Below are 24,976 nucleotides of genomic sequence, written 5' to 3' on the forward strand. Positions count from 1 at the left end.
CTGACACATACCCTTATTCATCATGGCATACTATCTACATGCTCATCGAGGCACTGTTGGTCCAGATTGTCCCACTCCTCAACAGCGATTCAGCATAGATCCCTCAGAGTGGTTGGTGTGTCACATCACCCATAAACAGCCCTGTTCAATCTATCCCAAGCATGTTCGATACGATTCATGTCTGGAGAACTCTAGTCGAGCGATGCTGTTATCGTGAAGGAAGTCATTCACAAGATGTACATGATGGGGGTGTGAACTGTCATCCACGAAGATGAATGCCTCACCGATATGCTGCCAATATGGTTGCAGGATGGCATTCACGTATTGTACAGCTGTTATGTTACCTTCCGTGACCACTAGTGGCATATGTCAGCCCCACATAATGCCACCCCAAAACAGTAGGAAACCTCCACCTTGCTTCACTCGCTGGACAATGTGTCCGAGGCATTCAACATGACCAGGTTGCCTCCAAACACTTCTCCAACAGTTGTTTGGTTGAAGGAATACGCGACACTGATGGTGAATAGAATGTGATGCCAATCCTGAGTGGTCCATTCGGCACGTTGTTTACGGTGTCGTGGTTACGAAGATTGACCTCGCTGTGGATGTCAGGAGTGAAGTTATGCGTCACGCAGACTATTGCGCACAGTTTGAGTCGTAACACGACATCCTGTGGCTGCACGAAAAGCATTATTCAACATGGTGGCATTGCTGTCAGGGTTCCTCTGAGCCATAATCCATAGGTAGAGGTCATTCAATGTAGTAGTAGCACTCAGGCAGCCTGAGCGAGGCATGTCATTGTCTCTCTGTATCTCCTCAACAGCTGAACAACGTCGCTTCGGTTCACTCTGAAATGCCTGGACACTTCCCTTGTTGAGAGCCCTTACTTGGCAAAAAGTAACGTTGCGGATGCAATCAAACTGTGGTACTGACCGTCTAGGCACAGTCGAACTACAGACAACACGAACCGTGTACCTCCTTCCTGGTGGAATGACTGGAACTGACTGGCTGTCGGACCCTCTCTGTCTAATAGGTGCTGCTTGTGCAAGGTTGTTTCATCTTTGGGTGGGTTTAGTGACATCTCTGTACCATCAAAGGGACTGTGTCTGTGATACAATACCCACAGCCAACGCCTATCTTCACGAATTCTAGGAACCGGGGTGATGCAAAACTTTTTTTGATGTGTGTAAAAAAACTTGCACCAGGCATCCACAGAGCCACAGAAAGGGTCCCCCACCCAATAATGCCATGTAATCATTTCATAAAGGGAAACAGTAAAATTCACAAAATATCTAGGTGTAACTAGTCACAGTAAGCTAAAGTTGATCTACTACGCAAAAACAGTTGCAGGGAAAGCAGATGCCACACTGAAAATCACGATTCATCGGTTCAAGTTAAAGGAAATAAAATTCAATCATTAGTGGGTGTTATGGTGGGTGTTATGACGATACTAAAATATCTCGGATGGGAATTTCAAAAAGGAAGATGATATCCTTTTACCTGATACACGTATGTGAAAGATTATGGATTTGCAAAACACTTCCACTTCCTCCATTGTACATCAAGTGTATTACTCAAAAGACATAGATAAGAGAGATCCACACAGAGGGTAATTTTTCTCACACTCCATTCCTGAGTGGAGCACGATGGGAGTGACAGACGATCGTACAAAAGACCATCGTGCACCACAGGGTGACTCGCTGAGTGCATACGTAGCTGTAGCTGTACATATTATGAGATAGTTCAGCATCACAGCATATCATTATTCATTTTCAATGAGCTACGCATTTATCATAGGGATACAATCTCTTACTTAGCATTGTGTCCAGAAATATTGTTGCAAAAGCTGAAAACTTCACTACTGTTTATTTCTGCAACTTCAGCTGCACTCTGGAAGCCACCTTACACTGTATGATGGAGGATACGTGTGATATCACTAATATTTCCCCTTTGCGAGTAATGCTCAGGAAGCCTCAAAGTAAGCTCTAATTTATCTGCATTTTCTGTCATAATCATTTTGCAAGGTGCATGTGGAAGGAAGTAACGAGCCGTTTGATTCCCCGTGGAACACACAGTGTCAGAATAGTTGACAGCAAGTCTCCCTGTGCTGCACCGTGCCCCTTTTGAAACATCTGCCACTTAAGTTTGTTATCCATCTCAATCTCCCTAATGCTCTCGCACTTGCTAAATGATCCTGTGGCAAACATTGCTACTCTTCTTTGGAAGTTCTTTGCCTCCTTCATTAATCTAATCTGACAGGATCTGAAACTGATGTGCAATAATCAAACATTAGTTGAACAAATGTTTTGTAAGCCACTTCCTTTGTAGAGGAATTAATTTCCTTAGGAATTTAAAGACACAGGACGTGTCTGTAAATAAAAAAGCAGTGAAATTTGCGTGAAAACGCTGTGAGATGAAGCAATCGTTTGGATGCACTTTCTTAATTTTTCTTATGTCTCGACCACACTTTTATTATTTCCAAAAACACCTTAAGGATTTCGACACTCCATTATTTTCAAATGCAGTGTTACGTCAATCGTGTAAAATTGTTCATCGGATACATTGTATTGTGTCAATATTCTCAATAAAGAAACATTGCCGGATCGGACACAGTGATGAAGACGATGGGGCACTGTCCCCTGTGACTTTTTCCTTTGGGGATACATTAAGGACTCTGTTTACGTATCCTCACTGCCGAGAACACCGGAACGGCCGAGAGAACACATCGTACTGTGGCTTATGTCAAACAGGTGTAAATGTAGGAGTAGATATAGCCTAACGATATTGTTCGGTCATCTGTGCCCGTACCTTGTCCATGTCCTTCTGCAGGCGGCGGCGCTCCATCTCACCCTCGTGGATGGTCTGCTGCAGGCGGCGCACCTCCTGGTTCAGAGCCGCCACCTCCTGCCGACTCGCTGACAGTGTCTCCCGTGTCTGCTGTAGCTCTGCCCTGAGCGCCTCCCGTTCCTTCTGGACTTTCAGCAATGCTACAAAAAGGTTTGAATTATACTTAACAAAAAGAATTCATAAGTTGTGCTGTACAATTCCAACAATGTTGAAAGGAGTGTCTCAGAATCACAATGGAAGTACCACAGTGTTTGATTTTGGGCCCACTACTATTCTTTCCACCTTTCACTGAATAAACATTAGGCACAGCTGGTACTTTTTACAGAAGAAACAAGCATAGTATTAACTGTGTTACAGAGAAGGAAACAGAACAAGTGCTTTACTATGTTTCTCAAATGACCAGTTTTCTGAAAATCAAATATACGTTAATTTTGGGGTGGCAGGGGGTATATTCAGTTCTGTACAACAAATGGAGAGAGAGAGACCAATAATTGATGTAACACATGTACTGGAATCAGTAGATTTTTGGCTGTGCATATTGACAAAGACAATGGATGAAACATATTACTGAACTGTCTGAAAAATTAGGTTCAGCTGCTTTCGCTCTTCAAGTAATCTCCAGATTTTGTCCACCTGCTCAGTTGAGTGCAACGTGTTTGTCTACCGTGCAGCGGGCCCGGTTCGAGATTTCCTCCACTTGTAGACTGGGTGTTGTGTTGTCCTCATCGTCACTAATCGAAAGCCCAAAAGTTAGCAAGGAGAATAGTATATCTTATTTGCCAACAATAATCTTGTAGGTGCTTATTCGAGGAGATAGGCACTTTAACCACTCCCTCACAGTATGTAAGGAAACTTGTCATAAATAACCCACCACAACCAGAGAAAAATGATGAGGGCAACAGCTACAACATCAAGAAAACACTTGACCTTTATTATTCATTGTTAAAGCTGTCAGTGGCTCAACACTAGTTCAACATGCAGCCACATAAGCTTTGAAAATTTGCAAAGTAACATAAAATGACTGGCTAATAGTACATCTAAATTGAAATATAGCCTAAAATCATATCTTCTGGGTAAATTTTTCTACTCCACAGACTTTTTTTACGAATTTATCCAAAAGCTAGCCAGCTTTCAGTCTTGTTTATGTGGCTGTGGATGACTCCACACCTCTACTATTCAACGAGTTGTTACCTTTTAAATTATTTATATTCTGCCAGAACTTTCTAACACCTTCTTCTCAAGGTGTCATATCTCCTTGGAGGTCAGGCATCATAGTGACTAATCTTGTTTCTGATTTTGTCGATCTAACCAGCTGAAGAAGTGCATCCAAACCACACTCTCACATTCTGTAGCCAAAATGTTCATCTTCTCACTACTGATCTGTTCCCTACAACTGTTCTTTCCATTATCAGTCTTAGAATATTTCATTTCTCTCCTCTCATGATATGGCCAAAATATTCAAGTTTTCTGGCTTTGATTGGGTTTTCCATTGCCTTCTCATTACTGATTTACTTTAGAATGTTTTCACGGGTAAGTCTTTGTGTCCAGGGCATTTTTAACACTCATTACAACATTCACATCTCTAATACTTCAATCTTCTTCAGTGATGCCTTCCAATAAAGAATAAGGGACTCATTTGGAATTTTAGTTGCAAGTTTAAATTATTGTCGGTAACAAACATCTCATCCTTAAAAAGGCTGGTCTAACTTGTTCAGTTCTGCTACCGATTTCCAGGATCTGATCAAGTTTATTATTGATCCTAGTACTGAGATGGTTACATTTTGATGTCCTTCCAGTGGGTTTGGTACTGATAGTAATACCAGATGAGATCTTTGCAGTTTTGCTAATAATCATGATTTGGTTTTGCTAAAATTCATTATGAGACCAAAATTGTTGTTGACCTTAATAACTTCTTAAACAGTGTCTGTAGCTGTGTTCTGCCAATACTAGTGTGTCTTCAGCATAGCATGTATTAATAGTAGCTTTTAAATCGACTTTTATATCTATTTAAAAACAAAGATGATGTAACTTACCAAATGAAAATGTTGGTATGTTGATAGACACACAAACAAACACAAACACACACACAAAATTCAAGCTTTCGCAACCCACGGTTGCTTCATCAGGAAAGATGGAAGGAGAGGGAAAGACAAAAGGATGTGGGTTTTAAGGGAGAGGGTGAGGAGTCATTCCAATCCCTGGAGCGGAAAGACTTACCTTAGGGGGAAAAAAGAACAGGTATACATTCGCGCGCACGCGCGCGCGCGCGCGCGCACACACACACACACACACACACACACATATCCATCCGCACATATACAGACACAAGCAGACATTTGTAACTTACTTTTGAACACAATGGCCACCAGATACCTGACTGTTCCTTTCGCAATTGAGCTTCTGCAGATGACACACATTCCTTAAGCTGTTCTACCTCACGTGTCATTACCTCCAGCTTCTGCTTGAGTTCACTGATTTCATCCTGCAATACAAGAAAATAAAGTAATATCTAATCTTTCACCCTTTCACAGGTGCATTTTTTTGTAGCAACTCAGCAAAGATAATTTTTTGTTATCCTATTAGAACTGTGATCAGTTGACTATATTTATTTTTTGATAATTTTATTTTTTGCTTGAGGATAAAAAAATATGATGGTACGTATATTACCACAGCTCCATTGTGAAGTATTAAAACTATACTGGTAAATGGATTTCCCACTTCCCTTTTGCGAGTTGTTATGTGTTACCATTACACATACAAAAATAATGAACAGTGTTTTCTCTTTTTATTTTATGTTTTCTTCTACTTTATTTAAAATTTATTTGTTACTGATATTAAGGTTTACTGACCACAATACTGGAATCATTATCAAGCAATAAAGATATGAGCTGTTACAGGTCACAATAATGTATATTTCAGAAGTGAAGCAATGTGTTCCGACAACAGCTGATCCCACAACAAACAGAAACTGATAGCTGTAGTGGTTTTCATACACTTCGAGTGTACTACCACAAGATGTCAGGCATAGACAGAGAAGGTAAGACATATGCCCAAAGGCTTTGAGATACCCCTAAGTTGGTGGAAAGTATGCTTCCCAAGGACCACAAATGACACATTAATTTTGTGATAAGTATACTTCCCAAGCTCATTCCGGAAACTACTTCAGTGATAATCATACTTCCCAAGAACCATTAAAACACCATTGTTTGGTGGGATATATACTTTCCACAGGCCTGTAGGCTATATTTCACAACAAACAGAAACTGCAGCTGGTGCAGCAGACTGCCACTAGATGTCAGGAGCGTACAAAAGTGTGACCACATATTCCCTTAAAGAAATACATTTAGTGGGAACCTTATCGCCCACAGCCCACAAAAGGTTAACCCTTTTGTGGGCTGTGGGCAATAACAGGCAACATAGCAGGCAACAGCAATGATACAATCACTTGCAAAGGTATAAGTGTCCTTAACACTACATATAAATTATTCTGAAGAATACTGAACATGATAAAAATTATCTCAAATGAGCAATTAGTTTTAGAAATGAACACTCATATATTGATGTTTTGGCTGTTAATCAACTAATACAAAATTCCAGAGAATCCAGCCTAACTACTCATCTGGCATTTATAGATTTCAAAAACCAGAGAACTCTGCATGACTTCAATTCAGTAAATGGAAAAGTCTTATGAGAGATTCTTCAAGGAGATGGAAATCCAAAACGCACTACAGACATTTCTGAAAAATCAACACATGCACACAGCTGTATTGCCAGTTTTATTAACAACCAGTTTCAGTCATAAATAGATCATCTTCAAATGTATTGTGACATAGTAATCAGATGCATGACAACCTATAACCACTATGAAGCATCATGTCACAAACGAATGTGTCAATTCAACTCTAAACCTATATGTGCTTCAGATTTAGAGTTGAACTCAAATGATGGATAAAGTGCTACGCAACATAGCAAGTACACATTGAGTCACAGCCTCAATTGCCAGGCTTGTGTGTGTGTGTGTGTGTGTGTGTGTGTGTGTGTGTGTGTGTGTGTGTATGAGCGCGCGCATGCACTTTCTATTTTGGAAGAAGGCCTTTTGGGTGAAAGCTCAAAGGAATAGCGGCATTTTTGTTGTGTCTGTTTGCAACTCAGTGTCTCCTCTATATAGATTTAGAGTTGAACTGACATGTTAGTTTATGACATGATGCTGGGTGGGTTGTCATACATCTGATTATGATGTCTATTGATGACTGTACTTGACCATGCCTTCAAAATAATGTACATTATTGTGACTATGATTATTATTATTATTATTATGTTGTCATTATTATTATTATTATTATTATTATTATTATTATTACTATTATTATCATTATTTGTGACTGCAGCTGCAGTAGTACAGGTTATGCTGTATTACCTTTGTTGGTTCATAGTCAGTATAATTTAGGCACACCGCCAGTGCGGGCACTCAAATCATTTTAATACTAGTTTTCATACTAAAATTGTTATTTTCTTACATAATTGTGATGTAATACACACTGTATGTGTGGAGCCTTGGTCCAATGTAAGAGGGGTCTGACGGCCATAATTAGATCAGGTTAACTAAAGAAACGAAATAAGAAATAAAAGAAATTGTAAACCGTGTTATAACATTATACAACAACATCAAAATAGTAATAAACCTGGTGCAATTAAATAATTAGCAAATAATTTCAAATCAAGTTGCCTAGAGTTTTTAACATATATCTGTGTCCAAGGTATAGGGTACTATGTCAATTTTACAGGAGAGCAATTTGAAGATGTTTTACCATGTTCTCCCTTAAATAAAGCATCACTGTGATGAAATTTGGTCAGATTAGACTTTGAACATTAAGTATCATGTTGCTTCACATGTAATAGTCTTTTTTTTAATTTGTACCAGTTTTGAAGATATATAATGTACATGGTGTTGTATACCTCTCGTAAACATATTGCATTGTGTGGCATATTGGTCTTGGTATTCAATGAATAATATCACTCAATCACATTACTTTCATTGTAAGAATATATTACATGAAAAGAACATTACTCACATAGTGGTACAAGTTGCTGTATGAACATAAATGTCACATTTGGTCCTAAATCACATCTATGTCTTCTTCCGGTTAGTCGGTTATGTTTGTACTATGTGCACGTTCTAGGTTCTTATAAAATGCATGACAAACTGAAGGGATATATGGCAACAGTGCCATTAAATCATTATATTTCTGCAGCGAAACAGGTCTTGTGACATCTGAGAGTTGGTTAAAATCTGCTGGAAATGTAAGTCCATGTCTGCATAGCCTAACGAAGTCGGCCTGTTTTTTGTCACATCAGAAGATGTTTTGAAGTACAGAATTTCCATGTTTTCATGTTTCACTTGTAATTGCACACTCTTTGATACTAAAAATGGCCATTTCTCCACATCCATTTTCCCCTGAATAAGGGGAGACCTTTCAGAGTCTTTTGTGGCATACAGTGAATTGAAACTTTTGAAATCTTGAAGTTTCATATTATGAACAATGTACTTGCTGGAAGTGTGTCTTACCAATTTTTGCCAGTCTCAAGCTGTTAAAATCCCTCATAGTATTCAATTTCTTCCATTTCCTCTCTATTAACACATGAACACTGTCAGCCTCCACACGGGTATGGCCTTTTAGTAGAAACTTCAGAGTTATGGTCCTAATTTGTGGATACTTATGCAATAACCAGAAAAAAACACATTATAATATTCACATTCTAATTTTGTCCAAAGCAGTTGTCTGTGCAAAGTGTGATTTCTTCCATGCCACTGTCAGTTATGACACTATCAGCCCACTTCAAAATTGCTGATGTAATTTGGTTTCCGCCTTGCCCTCCTTTTGACTCATCCCACATTACACAGTTAACTGAGGAATCTGATGCATCATACAAGGTAAAATTTAAGGCCCAAAGTTTCCTTTTATAGACACTAGTACCATTTGATATAAGTGGGGATGGCAAACATTTCTTAATGTCTCTGGTTAACACTTTGTGTGTTGGTGTTCCTCTTGCCTTGTTAGTGTCATTACTTTTTAGAAGGTACCTGTTTTTTGATTCATTCAGATGAGCAGTATGCTCAGCTCCAACAGATTCTGTCTCTTCTGGAGTCAGATTACTTTTCATCTCTGCCTGAAACATATCACATGTATCAGAAACATATCACATGTATCACAGGTGTCTTTTTCAGGCGGATTGAATGACAAATTGAATTGTTTATTAAAGATGTCTGCGTAAAGCCATTTTTTACCCCTTATCTCAGAGTCAATATTCTTTTGAATACAGTCATTTATGTATAGGTCATACATTTTTTGTATGTTCAGCTCTGGTCCTAAATATTTCCTGTCACACTGATCCCTACTGTAGTGACTTCCATAATGTGGGAAAGAAGAACTATGTCTCTTAATATGTTCAACAGTTTCATCAGGTGTTTTTCTGCTTGGAGTATGCCTACCCCTTTGATCTTTTCTTACTACTCCACCTACCTCCATGTTTTTTAAAATGTTTACTACAGCTGTATTTGAGTGTACGTGTGTTAAAAAACATAATATTGCACACCTTAACTCATCCACCATTTGCAGTAAAATAGAGTGTTTTCTTTACACTTATTCGAGGTTAAGTTTCTTTTTCTTGAACTAACTGTACTATATAGTTAAACACACATGCCAACAAATTGCCTTTTCATATCTGTAGACATTTCCTCATGCCAGTATGAATGAAAAATCTGTCTTTCAGTTTCAAGCAGTTTTTCTGAGCATTTCATCCTACACACTTTAGCAGGAACAGTTTTTTATTGGCATATTCCTTCCACCAGCTACTTTGTGTTTATGGGCATTACACTTCCATTGCTGTGGAATATTAGTTTTATTGTTTACATTCATTCCCACACGTTCATTCATTTCTAAAACTGCACAACTTTTAACAGCACTTTCACTATCACTGCTTAAGTATAAATCTTCCTCTAGTACATTCAGTATTTATTGTTCATTTGTGATAGTTTGAACATTACTGTTGCTTTTTAACCTGTTCTTTGACCGATTCTGTGTACTCTTATTGTCATCCAAATCAGAACCTGTCCTACTCGAAGGTTCATAGGTTTTGTCACAATCAGTGGCATCCTGCTTGTTGTTACTTGAATGCTCCCTTACATCTTCTTCGCTGCCAATAGTATGATAGTTAGTTGGATTAGTAGTTGATTCTGAAACAAAACAGACCACATAATGGTTCCTCATCTGGTGAAATACAAATGCCTCATAAGTTATGTTATGTTTACAACCACATTATTCATTAATAACTGTAGAAAACATTATAGCTTACCTATTGAGGTGGACAAGAAGAGAACAGAAGCTTTCAAAATGCGGTGCTACAGAAGAATGCTGAAGATTAGATGGGTAGAGCACATAACTAATGAGGAGGTATTGAATAGAATTAGGGAGATGAGGAGTTTATGCCACAACTTGACAAAAAGATTAGATTAGATTAATACTTGTTCCATAGATCATGAATACGACACTTCGTAACGATGTGGAATGTGTCAGGTTAATAAAAGATGTCTGTACAAGATATTACATTACACAAAATATTGCATGACACTAATGTTTAAGTTTTTTCTCCCCTTAATTTATATCTAAAATTTCATCCAATGAGTAGAAGGAGTTGTCATCTAGAAATTCTTTTAATTTATTTCTAAATGTTAGTTAGCTATCTGTCAGGGTTTTGATGCTGTTTGGTAGGTGACCAAAGACTTTTGTGGCAGCATAATTTACGTCTTTCTGTGCCAAAGTCAGATTTAACCCTGCATAGTGAAGACCACCCTTTCTCCTGGTGTTATAGCTATGCACACTGCTATTGCTTTTGAACTGGGTTGGATTATTAACAACAAATTTCATAAGTGAACAAATATACTGTGAGGTTACTGTGAGGATCCCTAGATCCTTAAATAGATGTCTGCAGGATGACCGTGGGTGGGCTCCAGCAATTATTCTGATTACACGTTTTTGAGCAATGAATACTTCTCTACTCAATGATGACTTACCCCAGAATATGATGACATACGAAAGCAGTGAATGAAAGCAGGCATAGTAAGCTAATTTACTGAGATTCTTATCACCAAAATTTGCAATAACCCTAATAGCATACTTAGCTGAACTCAGACATTTCAGCAGACCATCAATGTGTTGCTTCCAGTTTAACCTCTCATCAATGGACGCATCTAAAAATTTTGAAAATTCTACCTTAGCTACAGACTTCTGTTCAAAGTCTATATTTATTACTGGAGTTGTGCCATTTACTGTATGGAACTGTATATACTGTGTTTTATCAAAATTTAAAGAGTGTCCGTTTGCTGAGAACCACTTAATAATTTTGTGAAAAACATCACTTACAATTACATCACTGGATTCTTGGTTTTTGGATGTTATTACTATACTTGTATCATCAGCAAAAAGAACTAACTTTGCATCTTCATCAATGTGGAACGGTAAGTCATTAATGTATATTAAGAACAGTAAAGGACCTAAGACCGAACCCTGTGGGACCCCGTACTTGATAGCCCCCCAGTTTGAGGAATCAGCTGTTGTTTTAACATTACATGAACCACTTATTTCAATTTACTGCATTCTTCCAGTTAGGTATTAATTAAACCATTTGTGCACTGCCCCACTCAAACCATAATGATTTAGCTTATCTAAAAGAATTCCATGATTTACACAATCAAAGGCCTTTAAGAGATCACAAAAAATACCAATGGGTCATGTCCGGTTATTCAGAGCATTTAATATTTGATCAGCGAAAGCGTCTATAGCATTTTCTGTTGAAAAGCCTTTCTGAAAACCAAACTGACATTTTGTTAGTACTTTATTTTTACAGATATGGGAGGTTACTCTTGAATACATTACTTTCTCAAAAATTTTTGATAGAGCTGTCAGAAGAGAGATTGGGCAGTAGTTGTTGACATCCGACGTATCCCCCTTTTTCTGGAATGGTTTTACAATGGCATATTTCAGTGTATTGGGGAAAACACCCTGCTCCAAAGAGCTATTACATACGTGGCTGAGAATCCTACTTATCTGTGGGGAACAAGATTTGAAGTACCTTGCTGGAAATGCCATCAATTCCGTAAGAGCTTTCACTTTTCAGTGAGTTTATTATTTTACTGATTTCAGAGGGAGAGGTTGGTGAATTACAGTTGTTTCAAACTGCACAGGTATGGCCTCTTCTGTTAGTAGCCTTGCCTCTTCTAGTGAAGATCTAGATCCTATTTTCTCCACAACATTTAAAAAATGATTATTGAAAATATTTTCAATTTCTGATTGTTTGTTAGTACACTTGTCATTCAGTTTTATGGCACTAAAGTCTTCCTGTGCACTTGGTTGCCCTGTTTCCCTTTCAATAATATTCCAAATTGCTTTAATTTTATTATCAGAGTTACTGATCACAGACATGATACACATGCTTCTGGACTTTTTAATAACTTTTCTTAGTACCGCACAATAGTTTTTATAATATTGAACAATTTCGGGGTCAGTACTCCCTCTTGCTGTTAGATACAGTTCTCTTTTACGGTTGCAAGATATTCTTATTCCTTTAGTTAGCCAAGGTTTTTTATATGTTTTCTTGGAATTATGTTTAACTATTTTCTTGGGAAAACAATTTTCAAATACTCTTAAAAATGTATCGTGAAATAAGTTATATTTCAAGTTTGCATCGGGTTCCTTATACACTTCATCCCAGTCTAGCTGCTGTAGACTTTCCCTAAAGTTTGCAAAATTTATATTGTTAATTGAATGCACTGCTTTGAAATTCTGATTTGATATACTGCATGGAGCTACGTCATGTACTGTAACTAGCTGTGCACCATGATCTGAAAGACCATTCTCAACAGGATAAGCAATTATGTCCTTAAACTTATCTTGGTCTATAAAAAAGTTACATATCAATGTACTGCTGTTCTTTGTTATCTGAGTAGGAACATCAATGGTGGAGCTCAAATTGAAAGAACTGAGTAATACTACAAGGTCATTCTTCCTATTACACTCTTTCAGCAAATCAACATTGAAATCCCCACAAATGATAATTTGCTTCCCCCTGTCTGACAGATAGCACAACAAAGCATCCAAGTTTTCTATAAATAGCTGGAAATTCCCTGAGAGAGACCTATACACTGTTACAATTATGGAAGTGCCATCATTTAGTTTATGTTCAGTGGCACATGCTTCCATATGTTGCTCTACACAAAATTTTTTAGTTTCTAAATTTTTTACACTGTGGAAGCTTTTGACATATATGGCAACTCCTCCTCTCATCATATTATCTCTACTTACATGTGCAGCTAATTTGTACCCATTGATGCTAACCTTTTGCATATCAATGACAATGTGATGCTCAGACAGGCATAGTACATCTATTATATTCTCAGTTTCTATATCTTCTAAACAAAGCAGAAGCTCATCAATTTTATTCTTCAAACCCTCAATATTTTGATGAAATATACTAACATTATTTTTCACTTTACTTTTGTGAGTATCTTGAACTTTTTGAACATCTTTAGTACTTGCCTGGCTGAGTTTCCCACTGGACACTGATCTTACACTAAAAAAGAGTTTCCACCATGAGATGTAGTTCCTCCCCCCTTTAAATTTCCTGCTATCAGCCCAGCCCGTTTACCCTTCCCTTTCTTGTTGAGGTGTAGGCCATGTCTAGTATAGTCCCACCTACAGAGTGAATCAACAGGAACCACACCAATGTGTGACCCTGCACCAGATCCAAGTAGCTGTTCCAACTCCAAACTAACTCTCCTGACAGAAGAGCTCAAATGAGGTTGGTCGTGGCGCTCCAGAACCGACACAAACCCGACACTGGTATGACTCGATGCTGATGCAATCTTTGCCAGGTCACACTTTATGCTGTACCTCGGATCTCTATCAATACTGTTGCCTGGCCCACCCACAATAACCACGGTATCTTCCTTAGTAAAGCCTCTACATAGTGAACCTAAATCCTCTGTAACCTGCCCCAGTCCAGCACTAGGTTTGAAAAAACTTGTGACCTGGTATTCTGACCCTAATTCATCCTGCAGAAGTTGGCCCACACCCCTTGCATGCGAACTACCTAGCAACAAGACTTTCTTTCTCTTTGGAGACATCCCTACATTCTTATTCAATTTGCTGCTGAAAGCTTGTTGAGCCCTGTCTACATCTACTTCTGTGAGAGGCTCATCAGTTTCTGACTGAGGCAACAGGTCAAACCTATTTTGTACATTAATAACAAAGCTGTCAGAAGAATTTCTTGGCCTGTTCCTTATGCCTGTTGCCACTTCCCACCCCTGTTTACCCTTCTCCCCCCTTAACCTACCCAGTTCTCACCTAGCCACATCTAACTCAGCTTGAAGGGCAGCAATTTTCCCCTCCTGTTCCACAATCTTCCTATCTCTACTGCATAGCCCACAGAACCACTGATGAGTCTCGCTCATTTTCCCAATTCCCACGTCACTACAATCGCCCCAATGAAAAGTTACTACATCCATCACACCAGACCCCAGAGCTAACGATTCAACGGCATGTCAGGCACTTTACACTCATGGTGCAAATAGATTTTAGTGACAGAAAGACAATTAAGTTATCAGAAAACAATGAAAATACGTGTACGAAAAATTAGGCCCATTCGCGACTATGTAAACAGTGGTTCAGTAGTTTTTTACTGGAAATTACTTAAGAGATGACGATACTCTACAGATATAAAGGGGCAGCAAACGTATTTAGCACACTAAACTATCAGTAAATGCACTTAAAATTGCGGTATGAAGTTTAATCTGAAAGTTCAAAAGTTCAGCCTAGCCGCGATATGTAAACAAAACGAACTTTACGTGATTACTGTGAAAATACGCGAGTAAGACAAAAACCTTTAATGGTACGCTTGACGAGCACTATAATTAACGTAATAAATTAGTTTAAAGTGTTAAAAAAAGTTTATTACTACTTAAATTACTTATCTTGTACGAGAGCTGTGACTCAGCCGCAGGGACCAGTTGGTAGGACATGTTCTGAGGCATCAAGGGATCACAAATTCAGCATTGGAGGACAGCGTGGAGGGTAAAAATCATAGAGGGAGACCAAGAGATGAATACACTAAGCATATTCAGAAGGATGTAGGTTGCTGTAAGTACTGGGAGATGAAGAAGCTTGCACAGGATAGAGTAGCATGGTAAGCTGCATCAAACCAGTCTCAGGACTGAAGACCACAACAACAACAACATTGAGGCAGCACTATTACTGCCTTTAAGTAATACCATAAATTTGTACCCACAGGAGTTTGGATTCATAATTATTAAGTTGTACGAAACACACACTGGAGGTAATGCTGTCAAATCCCATGTAAAACTGACTGGACTGACCTCAAGTTTATTCTAGTACCACCAGAGTGTGCAGAAGTATACAGTAGTATACAGTACTATGTCCAGATGGTGTTGTATACCTCTAAGGTAAAGTGGACTCTGAGTAGGGGACAAGAAACTCATACGATTGTGCTATAGTGTCCTATACCTCCGACCCACAGATATCTAGATCGTGCCTTGCACGGGTGGAAAGAAAACTGTTTTGCTCAAAGGAGTAAAAATTGATGACAGCAGAACATTACAGATGTTATTATTGCTGATGATATTTTAATTGTGGATGAGAAATGTAATAACTGAGTAACACATGAAACTGATCCAAGTAACACAGATGTAGCTTTAATTATAAACCTCTGAACAATAATGGAAATATGCCTCTCTTGACTCCACACATAACAAGACACAGAACAACTGATATGAGTGGCACAAAGTAGAAGAACACAAGGGACAGCCAGTCAGCATTACTCTGCACATATAAAGGCACGAGTCGGTGATACACAGTGTGCCAGAGACAGTGCCGTGTGGGCACTTTTATAGGTGCCTCTAGTGGCCGGCCTGTGATGATTCGGTCAGTGGCTGATTTAAGTACACGAGTGTGGTGACATTACATTCAGTGCATTCACACTCGTATTCACTACTAGCAGTACACAGCACATCAAAAGACAGGCTGCAATTCACTATTCGTAAACTGAATTTTATCTGCTCCGATTACTATTTACTGACATCAAAAATTAAAGCTAAAGTAATGGAAAATCAAAAATGGATAAAACCTTCACAAGACAAGAAACAAACACATACACACTCACATGTACGTGCACAACTCACACATGTGCAGCCACCAGGTGCTGTGGCTAAGTGGCCTCATGTGTGATAGTTTTCAGTGTTTAAATTTGTATGTGTTTGTTTCTCATCTGATGGAGGACTTTTTCTGAAACCTGGTATTGTCAAACTCTTTACTCCTAAAAGTGCCCGTCTGCTGCTCGACACTTGTACGTGAGGAGTAGCAGTCTATCACAATTTGTTCTATGAAAACCGAAGTAATATTGTTCGAAGGAAAATTACCCAAATAAATAAATAGTAAATTTGATAATAAGTCAGTCAAACAAGTTTCTCATTTTAGCTATGCAATTTTAGCAATGTCAGTCATGACTATGACAAAGATAAAAAGATAAAACTAAACAGACCCCAAGCTATATGTGGAACAATTAATGCAACATGCAGGAAAAAACAAGAATACCAACAGAACCCAAATTTTAAAAAGTACTTCTTTATGGAGGCAAGGTAATAATTACAGCTTTATGAAAGTATTAACAAAGAAGTTAACAAATTAGGTAAATTTCATAAATTATGATTTGCATAGTAAAAGAGAAATGAGAAATAAGTTAATAATAAAATTATAATACAGAATTACAGGCCATTACTTATTTTCATTAGGCAAAATATACTGCCTGACGAAAAAACTGAGAGGGTATTATTTCAGCCTGTCAAAACACGGTGCCACGATACTGGCAAATTAGAGCTGACACTCAAAGACGCAGGACGTCTGTGACGTAACTTTGTGCTGTCGAGAGTTTGCTCGGTCACTCCCTGCCGTGAACTGAGGTCGTACCCGATAGAGGTCACACCCGACAGGTCCCTCACAATGAAAATGGGTGTATCACCATTGTGCCTCTCCAAAACACTGCAAGAGTGGAACCTCTCTCCAGGGTGCCGCCGTAGTTTCCTACAGTGGTCATCCGGGGTCGTGCAGACGAGCAATTCGTCACCGAACACGTGTGACAGCACCTGTTAGGTGTCTTATTTCTGCTAGTTGTGTCACCACTCCAACTGCAGGTGCGTTAACAGTGGTACGGTAATTCACTAGTCTGGGTTTTGCTAGTCTCGAACCGTCAGTGCAGGACAACAGAGAATGTTACAGTGGGTCCACTACTAATTCTCGGACAGCAGGTGCTCAGTACGTGCTCAGTGCACAATACGATGAGCCTCCCTCACAGTGATCAGATGTGGTCGACTGTAACCTCGGCGACAGGTGCGTCTGCCTCACATTCCCACGCGGTCCGATATCAGACCGACGTCGCGTCAGAATGCCGCACGAATACAAATATCGCTCAGTTTGACCAGCTCACCGAATGTAAACCCATGGTGGGGCTCCTTTCGAGCTCTGTCAAGTGCCCACAGTGCCGTCTCTTACGAGTACGTGACTCCTCCGTGACCTTCGTGGCGACCACTCGGTATCTGACATTCACGGTCCTGGTGTACCCTAGGTGAATACAGGGTTATAAATACAAAATCAAATAGGGGTAATGCAGGAGTAGGTTTAATAATGAATTAAAAAAAAATAGGAGTGCGGGTAATCTACTACAAACAGCATAGTGAATGTATTATAGTGCCCAAGATAGACACAAAGCCCATGCCTACTACAGTAGTACAAGTTTATATGCCAACTAGCTCTGCAGATGGCGAAGAAATTGAAGAAATGTATGATGAGATAAAAGAAATTATTCAGGTAGCGAAGGGAGACAAAAATTTAATAGTCATGGGTGACTGGAATTCGACAGTAGGAAAAGGGAGAGAAGGAAATGTAGTAGGTGAATATGGATTGGGGCTAAGAAATGAAAGAGGAAGCTGTCTGTTAGAATTTTGCACATAGCATAACTTAATCATAGCTAACACTTGGTTCAAGAATCATAAAAGAAGGTTGTATACATGGAAGAATCCTGGAGATACTAAACAGTAACAGATAGATTATATAATGGTAAGACAGAGATTTAGGAACGAGGTTTTAAATTGTAGGACATTTCCAGGGGCAGATGTGGACTCTGAACACAATCTATTGGTTATGAACTGTAGATTAAAACTGAAGAAATTGCAAAAAGGTGGGAATTTAAGGAGATGGGACCTGGATAAACTGAAAGAACCAGAGGTTGTAGAGTGTTTCAGGGAAAGCATAAGGGAACAATTGACAGGAATGGGGGAAAGAAATACAGTAGAAGAAGAATGGGTAGCTCTGAGGGATGAAGTAGTGAAGGCAGCAGAGGATCAAGTAGGTAAAAAGACGAGGGCTAGTAGAAATCCTTGGGTAACAGAAGAAATATTGAATTTAATTGATGAAAGGAGAAAATATAAAAATGCAGTAAATGAAGCAGGCAAAAAGGAATACAAACGTCTTAAAAATGAGATCGACAGGAATTGCAAAATGGCTAAGCTGGCATGGCTAGAGGACAAATGTAAGGATGTGGAGGTTTCTCTCACTAGGGGTAAGACAGATACTGCCTACAGGAAAATTAAAGAGACCTTTGGAGAAAAGAGAGCCACTTGTACAAAAATCAAGATCTCAGATGGAAACCCAGTTCTAAGCAAAGAAGGGAAAGCAGAAAGGTGGAAGGAGTATATAGAGGGTATGTACTTGAGGACAATATTATGGAAATGGAAGAGGATGTAGATGAAGATGAAATGGGAGATACGATACTGCGTGAAGAGTTTGACAGAGCACTGAAAGACCTGAGTCGAAACAAGGACCCAGGAGTAGACAACATTCCATTAGTACTACTGACGGCCTTGGGAGAACCAGTCCTGACAAAACTCTACCATCTGGTGAGCAAGATGTATGAGACAGGAGAAATACCCTCAGACTTCAAGAAGAATATAATAATTCCAATCCCAAAGAAAGCAGGTGTTGACAGATGTGAAAATTACCGAACTATCAGTTTAATAAGTCACAGCTGCAAAATGCTAACACGAATTATTTACAGAAGAATGGAAAAACTTGTAGAAGCCAACCTCGGGGAAGATCAGTTTGGATTCCATAGAAATGTTGGAACACGTGATGCAATACTGACCTTGCGACTCATCTTAGAAGAAAGATTAAGGAAAGGCAAACCTATGTTTCTAGCATTTGTAGACTTAGAGAAAGCTTTTGACAATGTTGACCGGAATACTCTCTTTCAAATTCTAAAGGTGGCAGGGGTAAAATACAGGGAGTGAAAGGCTATTTACAATTTGTACAGAAACCAGATGGCAGTTATAGGAGTCGAGTGGCATGAGAGGGAAGCAGTGGTTGGGAAGGGAGTGAGACAGGGTTGTAGCCTCTCCCCAATGTTATCCAATCTGTATATTGAGCAAGCAGTAAAGGAAACAAAAGAAAAGTTTGGAGCAGGTATTAAAATCCATGGAGAAGAAATAAAAACGTTGAGGTTCGCCGATGACATTGTAATTCTGTCAGAGACAGCAAAGGACTTGGAAGAGCAGTTGAACGGAATGGACAGTGTCTTGAAAGGAGGATATAAGATGAACATCAACAAAAGCGAAACGAGGATAATGGAATGTAGTCAAATTAAGTTGGGTGATGCTGAGGGAATTAGATTAGGAAATGAGACACTTAAAGTAGTAAAGGAGCTTTGCTATTTGGGGAGCAAAATAACTGATGATGGTCAAAGTAGAGAGGATATAAAATGTAGACTGGCAATGGCAAGGAAAGCGTTTCTGAAGAAGAGAAATTTGTTAACATCGAGTACGGATTTAAGTGTCAGGAAGTCGTTTCTGAAAGTATTTGTATGGAGTGTAGCCATGTATGGAAGTGAAACATGGGCAATAAATAGTTTGGACAAAAAGAGAATAGAAGCTTTCGGAATGTGGTGCTACAGAAGAATGTTGAAGATTAAGTGGGTAGATCACATAACTAATGAGGAGGTATTGAATAGGATTGGGGAGAAGAGAAGTTTGTGGCACAACTTAACTAGAAGAAGGGATCAGTTGGTAGGACATATCCTGAGGCATCAAGGGATCACTAATTTAGCATTGGAGGGCAGCGTGGAGGGTAAATATTGTAGAGGGAGACCAAGAGATGAATTCACTAAGCAGATTCAGAAGGATGTAGGTTGCAGTAGGTACTGGGAGATGAAGGAGCTTGCACAGGATAGATTAGCATGGAGAGCTGCATCAAACCAGTCTCAGGACTGAAGACCACAACAGCAACAGTGTACCCTACCGGGTCCGGTAACAACACTAGACAAGGATGATGCTAATGCACTCTAGGTGGCCATTCTACCTGCCACAGCAAATTGCAACCCTAATCATCTATGTACCTGCCGACAGTGTGCATGTGTTCGAAGTTACACTGATAGCGGACCGTGTCTTCGAGGTACTTCACTTTTTTTATCAATCACTCTATTTAGTACAGACGAAAGACACATTTTGACAGTGTGTGCCACTGTCCTAACTTCTGAAACTACATTGCTTTAAAATTGCAGCACCAGGAAGGATAACAAAATTTTACCTACTGTGCATTTATAGTGCAGTAACAAAAATACACAATAAAATTTGTAGGTGATTTAAAAGTATACACAACACAAAATTTAGTGCACAGTCAATTTCTGGCAGCAACACCAGTTCAGCCCTGCCAGGCATAAAGTTGAACTGACCTCCACGCCGCTTCAACTCCACACCGGAGTTCACCGATCATACGAGATGGTGAGTGGTGGCATACCGGTCTCTCGGCAACCTGTGATCGGTCGTTTTCAATGAGGCAATGGTGGAATACTGTCTGAAAGTATCTGAGCTGTCGAAATTACCAGCTATATGAACCAAAGGTAATTGTGTCATGTACCCTCTCCCAAAGGTGGGAATTTAAGGAGATGGGACCTGGATAAACTGATTAAACCAGAGGTCATACAGAATTTCAGGGAGAGCATGAAGGAACACTTGACAGGAATGGGGGAACGAAATGCAGTAGAAAAAGAATGGGTAGCTCTGAGGGATGAAGTAGTGAAGGCAGCAGAGGATCAAGTAGGTAAAAAGATGAGGGCTAGTAGAAATCCTTGGGTAACAGAAGAAATATTGAATTTAATTGATGAAAGGAGAAAATATAAAAATGCAGTAAACGAAGCAGGCAAAAAGGAATACAAATGTCTCAAAAATGAGATTGACAGGAAGTGCAAAATGGCTAAGCTGGCATGGCTAGAGGACAAATGTAAGGATGAGGAGGTTTATCTCACTAGGGGTAAGATAGATACTGCCTACAGGAAAATTAAAGAGACCTTTGGAGAAAAGAGAACCACTTGTATGACTATCAAGAGCTCAGATGGAAACCCAGTTCTAAGCAAAGAAGGGAAGGCAGAAAGGTGGAAGGAGTATATAGAGGGTTTATACAAGGGCGATGTACTTGAGGACAATATTATGGAAATGGATGAGGATGTAGATGAAGATGAAATGGGAGATACGATACTGCATGAAGAGTTTGACAGAGCACTGAAAGACCTGAGTCGAAATAAAGCCCCAGGAGTAGACAACATTCCATTAGAACTACTGACAGCCTTGGGAGAGCCAGTCCTGACAAAACTCTACCATCTGGTGAGCAAGATGTATGAGACAGATGAATACCATCAGACTTCAAGAAAAATATAATAATTCCAGTCCCAAAGAAAGCATATGTTGACAGATGTGAAAATTACCGATCAATTTAGTAAGGCACAGCTGCAAAATACCAACACGAATTCTTTACAGACTAATGGAAAAACTGGTAGAAGCTGGCCTCAGGGAACATCAGTTTGGTTTCCATAGAAATATTGGAACACGTGAGGCAATACTGACCTTATGACTTATCTAAGAAGAAAGATTAAGGAAAGGCAAACCTATGTTTCTAGCATTTATAGACTTAAAGCATTGGACAATGTTGACTGGAATACTCTCTTTCAAATTCTGAAGATGGCGGGGGTAAAATACAGGGAGTGAAAGGCTATTTACAATTTGTACAGAAACCAGATGGCAGTTATAAGAGTCGAGGGGCATGAATGGGAAGCAGTGGTTGGGAAGGGAGTGAGACAGGGTTGTAGCCTTTCCCCGATGTTATTCAATCTGTATATTGAACAAGCAGGAAAGGAAACAAGAGAAAAATTCGGAGTAGGTATTAAAACTCATGGACAAGAAATAAAAACTGTGAGGTTCACTGATGACATTGTAATTCTGTCAGAGACAGCAAAGGACTTGGAAGAGCAGTTGAACGGACTGGACAGTGTCTTGAAAGAAGTATACAAGATGAACATCAACAAAAGCAAAACAAGGATAGTGGCACATAGTCAAATTAAGTCGGATGATGCTGAGGGAATTAGCTTAGGAAAGGAGACACTTAAAGTACTAAAGGAGTTTTGTTATTTGGGGAGAAAATAACTGATTATGGTCAAAGTAGAGAAGATATAAAATGTAGACTGGCAATGGCAAGGAAAGCGTTTCTGAAAAAGAGAAAGTTGTTAACATGGAGTATAGATTTAAGTGGTGTCAGGAAGTCGTTTCTGAAAGTATTTGTATGGAGTGTAGCCATGTATGGAAGTGAAACATAGATGATAAATAGTTTGGACAAGAAGAGAAGATAAGCTTTCGAAATGTGGTGCTACAGAAGAATGCTGAAGATTAGATGGATAGATCACATAACTAATGAGGAGGTATTGAATAGAATTTGGGAGAAGAGGAGTTTGTGGCACAACTTGACAAGAAGAAGGGACTGGTTGCTAGGACATGTTCTGAGATATCAAGGGATCACAAACTTAGCATTGTAGGGCAGCGTGGAGGGTAAAAATCATAGAGAGAGACCAAGAGATGAATACACTACGCCGATTCAGAAGGATGTAGGTTGCAGTAGGTACTGGGAAATGAAGAAGCTTGCACAGGATAGAGTAGCATGGAGAGCTGCATCAAACCAGTCTCAGGACTGAAGACTACAACAATAACAATACCCTCTCCCAATATCGTTACCCGAGGTGCTGCATCCTTATGAAGAAGAATGCAATTTGGCAATATTTGTTCTTCTCAGAGCCAACACACATGAGTACATCAATTGTCTTATTGTATGTAGAATCTGAGTTTTCTCAGAAGATGATGTGGAGCCTCTCCTGTGCCCAATGCTGTTTCTGGAGTATGCCTCTCTCTCCTACTGCACGAAGGGAAGGTACAACTATAGTCACCGTGACAACATTCTGTGGTTCTCTGGTAATCACAATGTACGTGTGGATACTTGTCTTGCTGCAAACGAGCCCATATCCAGATGTGAGGTACGCGACATTACTTGCACAGTATCCTTATACAGGGGATTAAAGAAAAGTATTTCATACCGTGTGATTCAGAAATAAAGAGTGGATTTCAATTGCTTGTTACACACAAGCTATAAAAAATAGAAACACACCGTGCATGTCACTGGACAGAGAAAGGTTCAAAGTTTTGACTCAGCTGTGCTGTTCTTTGTTTGTAGTAACATGCTGATTACACCACAATAAACATCATTTTCTGTGTTGGAATTTGGACAAAGTCCGTCCACTGTTCAGATACGACATGCATTCTGCCACTTATATGGGAAGGAGCTGACTCTGTGCAAGAAAATTTATGACTGGAATACAAGATTGTTGGAAGTCGGTTGCATACGTAAAGGGAAGAGCACTGGTCAGCTGCGCACACCTGATGAAAATGTCAAGTGTATCCTAGATGCGATCACACGGAGTCCTCAGAAGTCTCCGAGATGGGCAGCCAAGAACTTTGACTTCCACTATCAACAGCGAGGCATGTTCCAAAACGATGCTTACGTATGAAGCCTTAAAAATTGCAGTTATGCAGAATTGCATCCCTGTGACCATAACGGATAGTACGAATTTTGCATTTCAGTTCTCCAGGATATGGCAGAGGGCATATTTTCTAAATGATTCATCTTTTCAGATGAACTTTACTATTGGTTAAAGTGAACTGCTATAATGTAAGTATCTGGGAGTCACAAAATCCTGACGGTGTCATTGAACGACTATGTCGCAGCTGGTGGAACGTGAAAGAGACTCACTGAAACTGAATGTGTTTTGTGGTGTCCCTGTTCACAAAGTATATGAATCTTTCTTTTGTGCAGGGAAAATTGACATAATAATGTCATACCTGGACGTGCTTCAAAATTGGTTGTTTCCTCAACTTAATGAAGATTCCAATTATCTCATTTTTATGCATGGCATTGTCCCACCTCATTTTCACCCTGAGGTGTAGCATTATCTTAACAACACCATCCCACAATTCTGGATGGGAAGAGATGAACAACAAGATCTTGTACATTTCGCTTGGCCTCCCAGTTCACCAGACATCACACCTTGCAATTTTTTTTCTATGGGGGTACATAAAAGACAATCTTCATCCCACCTACACAGTTATTCTTCAAGAGCTGAGAAATCAAACTGTTGAAGCTGTTGATTCATTAAACAGGAACCTGTTAATTCATGTGAGGAATGAAATGGACTATCATTTTGATGCTCCTCAAGTAACACAGTGCTTCTGCTGAGTGTCTGGTACAGTGTTTGTGCGAACATAAAACTTTAGTATGGAAAAAATGTCCAGTAAACATGTCTCTAAAATGCTATAAGAGTTTGACATCTTCCCTACTTTTAAACACATCTCTTCTACTGCAAGTTCTTTGCTATTATTAACAACCTACAGATTGCAATAAACAAAGGAAGACTATTCCTCTCTTACTGTCTAGAGATACAACACACAATAAATATATGTTAGTGTTGTTACTGTAAACTGTATTCACAGTTCTGGGTAAGTGCAGTGCATACGTCAGTTCTAATGGAACCTGTTAGTATTTTGATAAGTGTGTGAAGTGCTTTTATACTGTAGTTTTATCCACATATTTACCAGCATAATGGAAGCCTCATACAGGAAGAGGTAGATGTGATCTTCTATTGT

The 24,976-nt window shown here is 39.2% G+C and overlaps 1 protein-coding gene across 1 annotated transcript in view; it reads right to left on the minus strand.

Moving 5' to 3' along the window:
* LOC126106273 (cilia- and flagella-associated protein 58-like) overlaps nt 1–24,976 on the minus strand; it is a 282,413-nt gene that overhangs the window by 97,983 nt on the left and 159,454 nt on the right. Inside the window, exons 10-11 of the mRNA XM_049912496.1 lie at nt 5,221–5,329; nt 2,809–2,987 (exon numbers count right to left, since the gene is read on the minus strand). Coding sequence (XP_049768453.1) covers nt 2,809–2,987; nt 5,221–5,329 — 288 coding nt within the window. The remainder of the gene's footprint in view (nt 1–2,808; nt 2,988–5,220; nt 5,330–24,976) is intronic.

This window comes from Schistocerca cancellata, chromosome 10 (assembly GCF_023864275.1).
Source record: "Schistocerca cancellata isolate TAMUIC-IGC-003103 chromosome 10, iqSchCanc2.1, whole genome shotgun sequence".
Taxonomy (NCBI): Eukaryota; Metazoa; Arthropoda; class Insecta; order Orthoptera; family Acrididae; genus Schistocerca; species Schistocerca cancellata.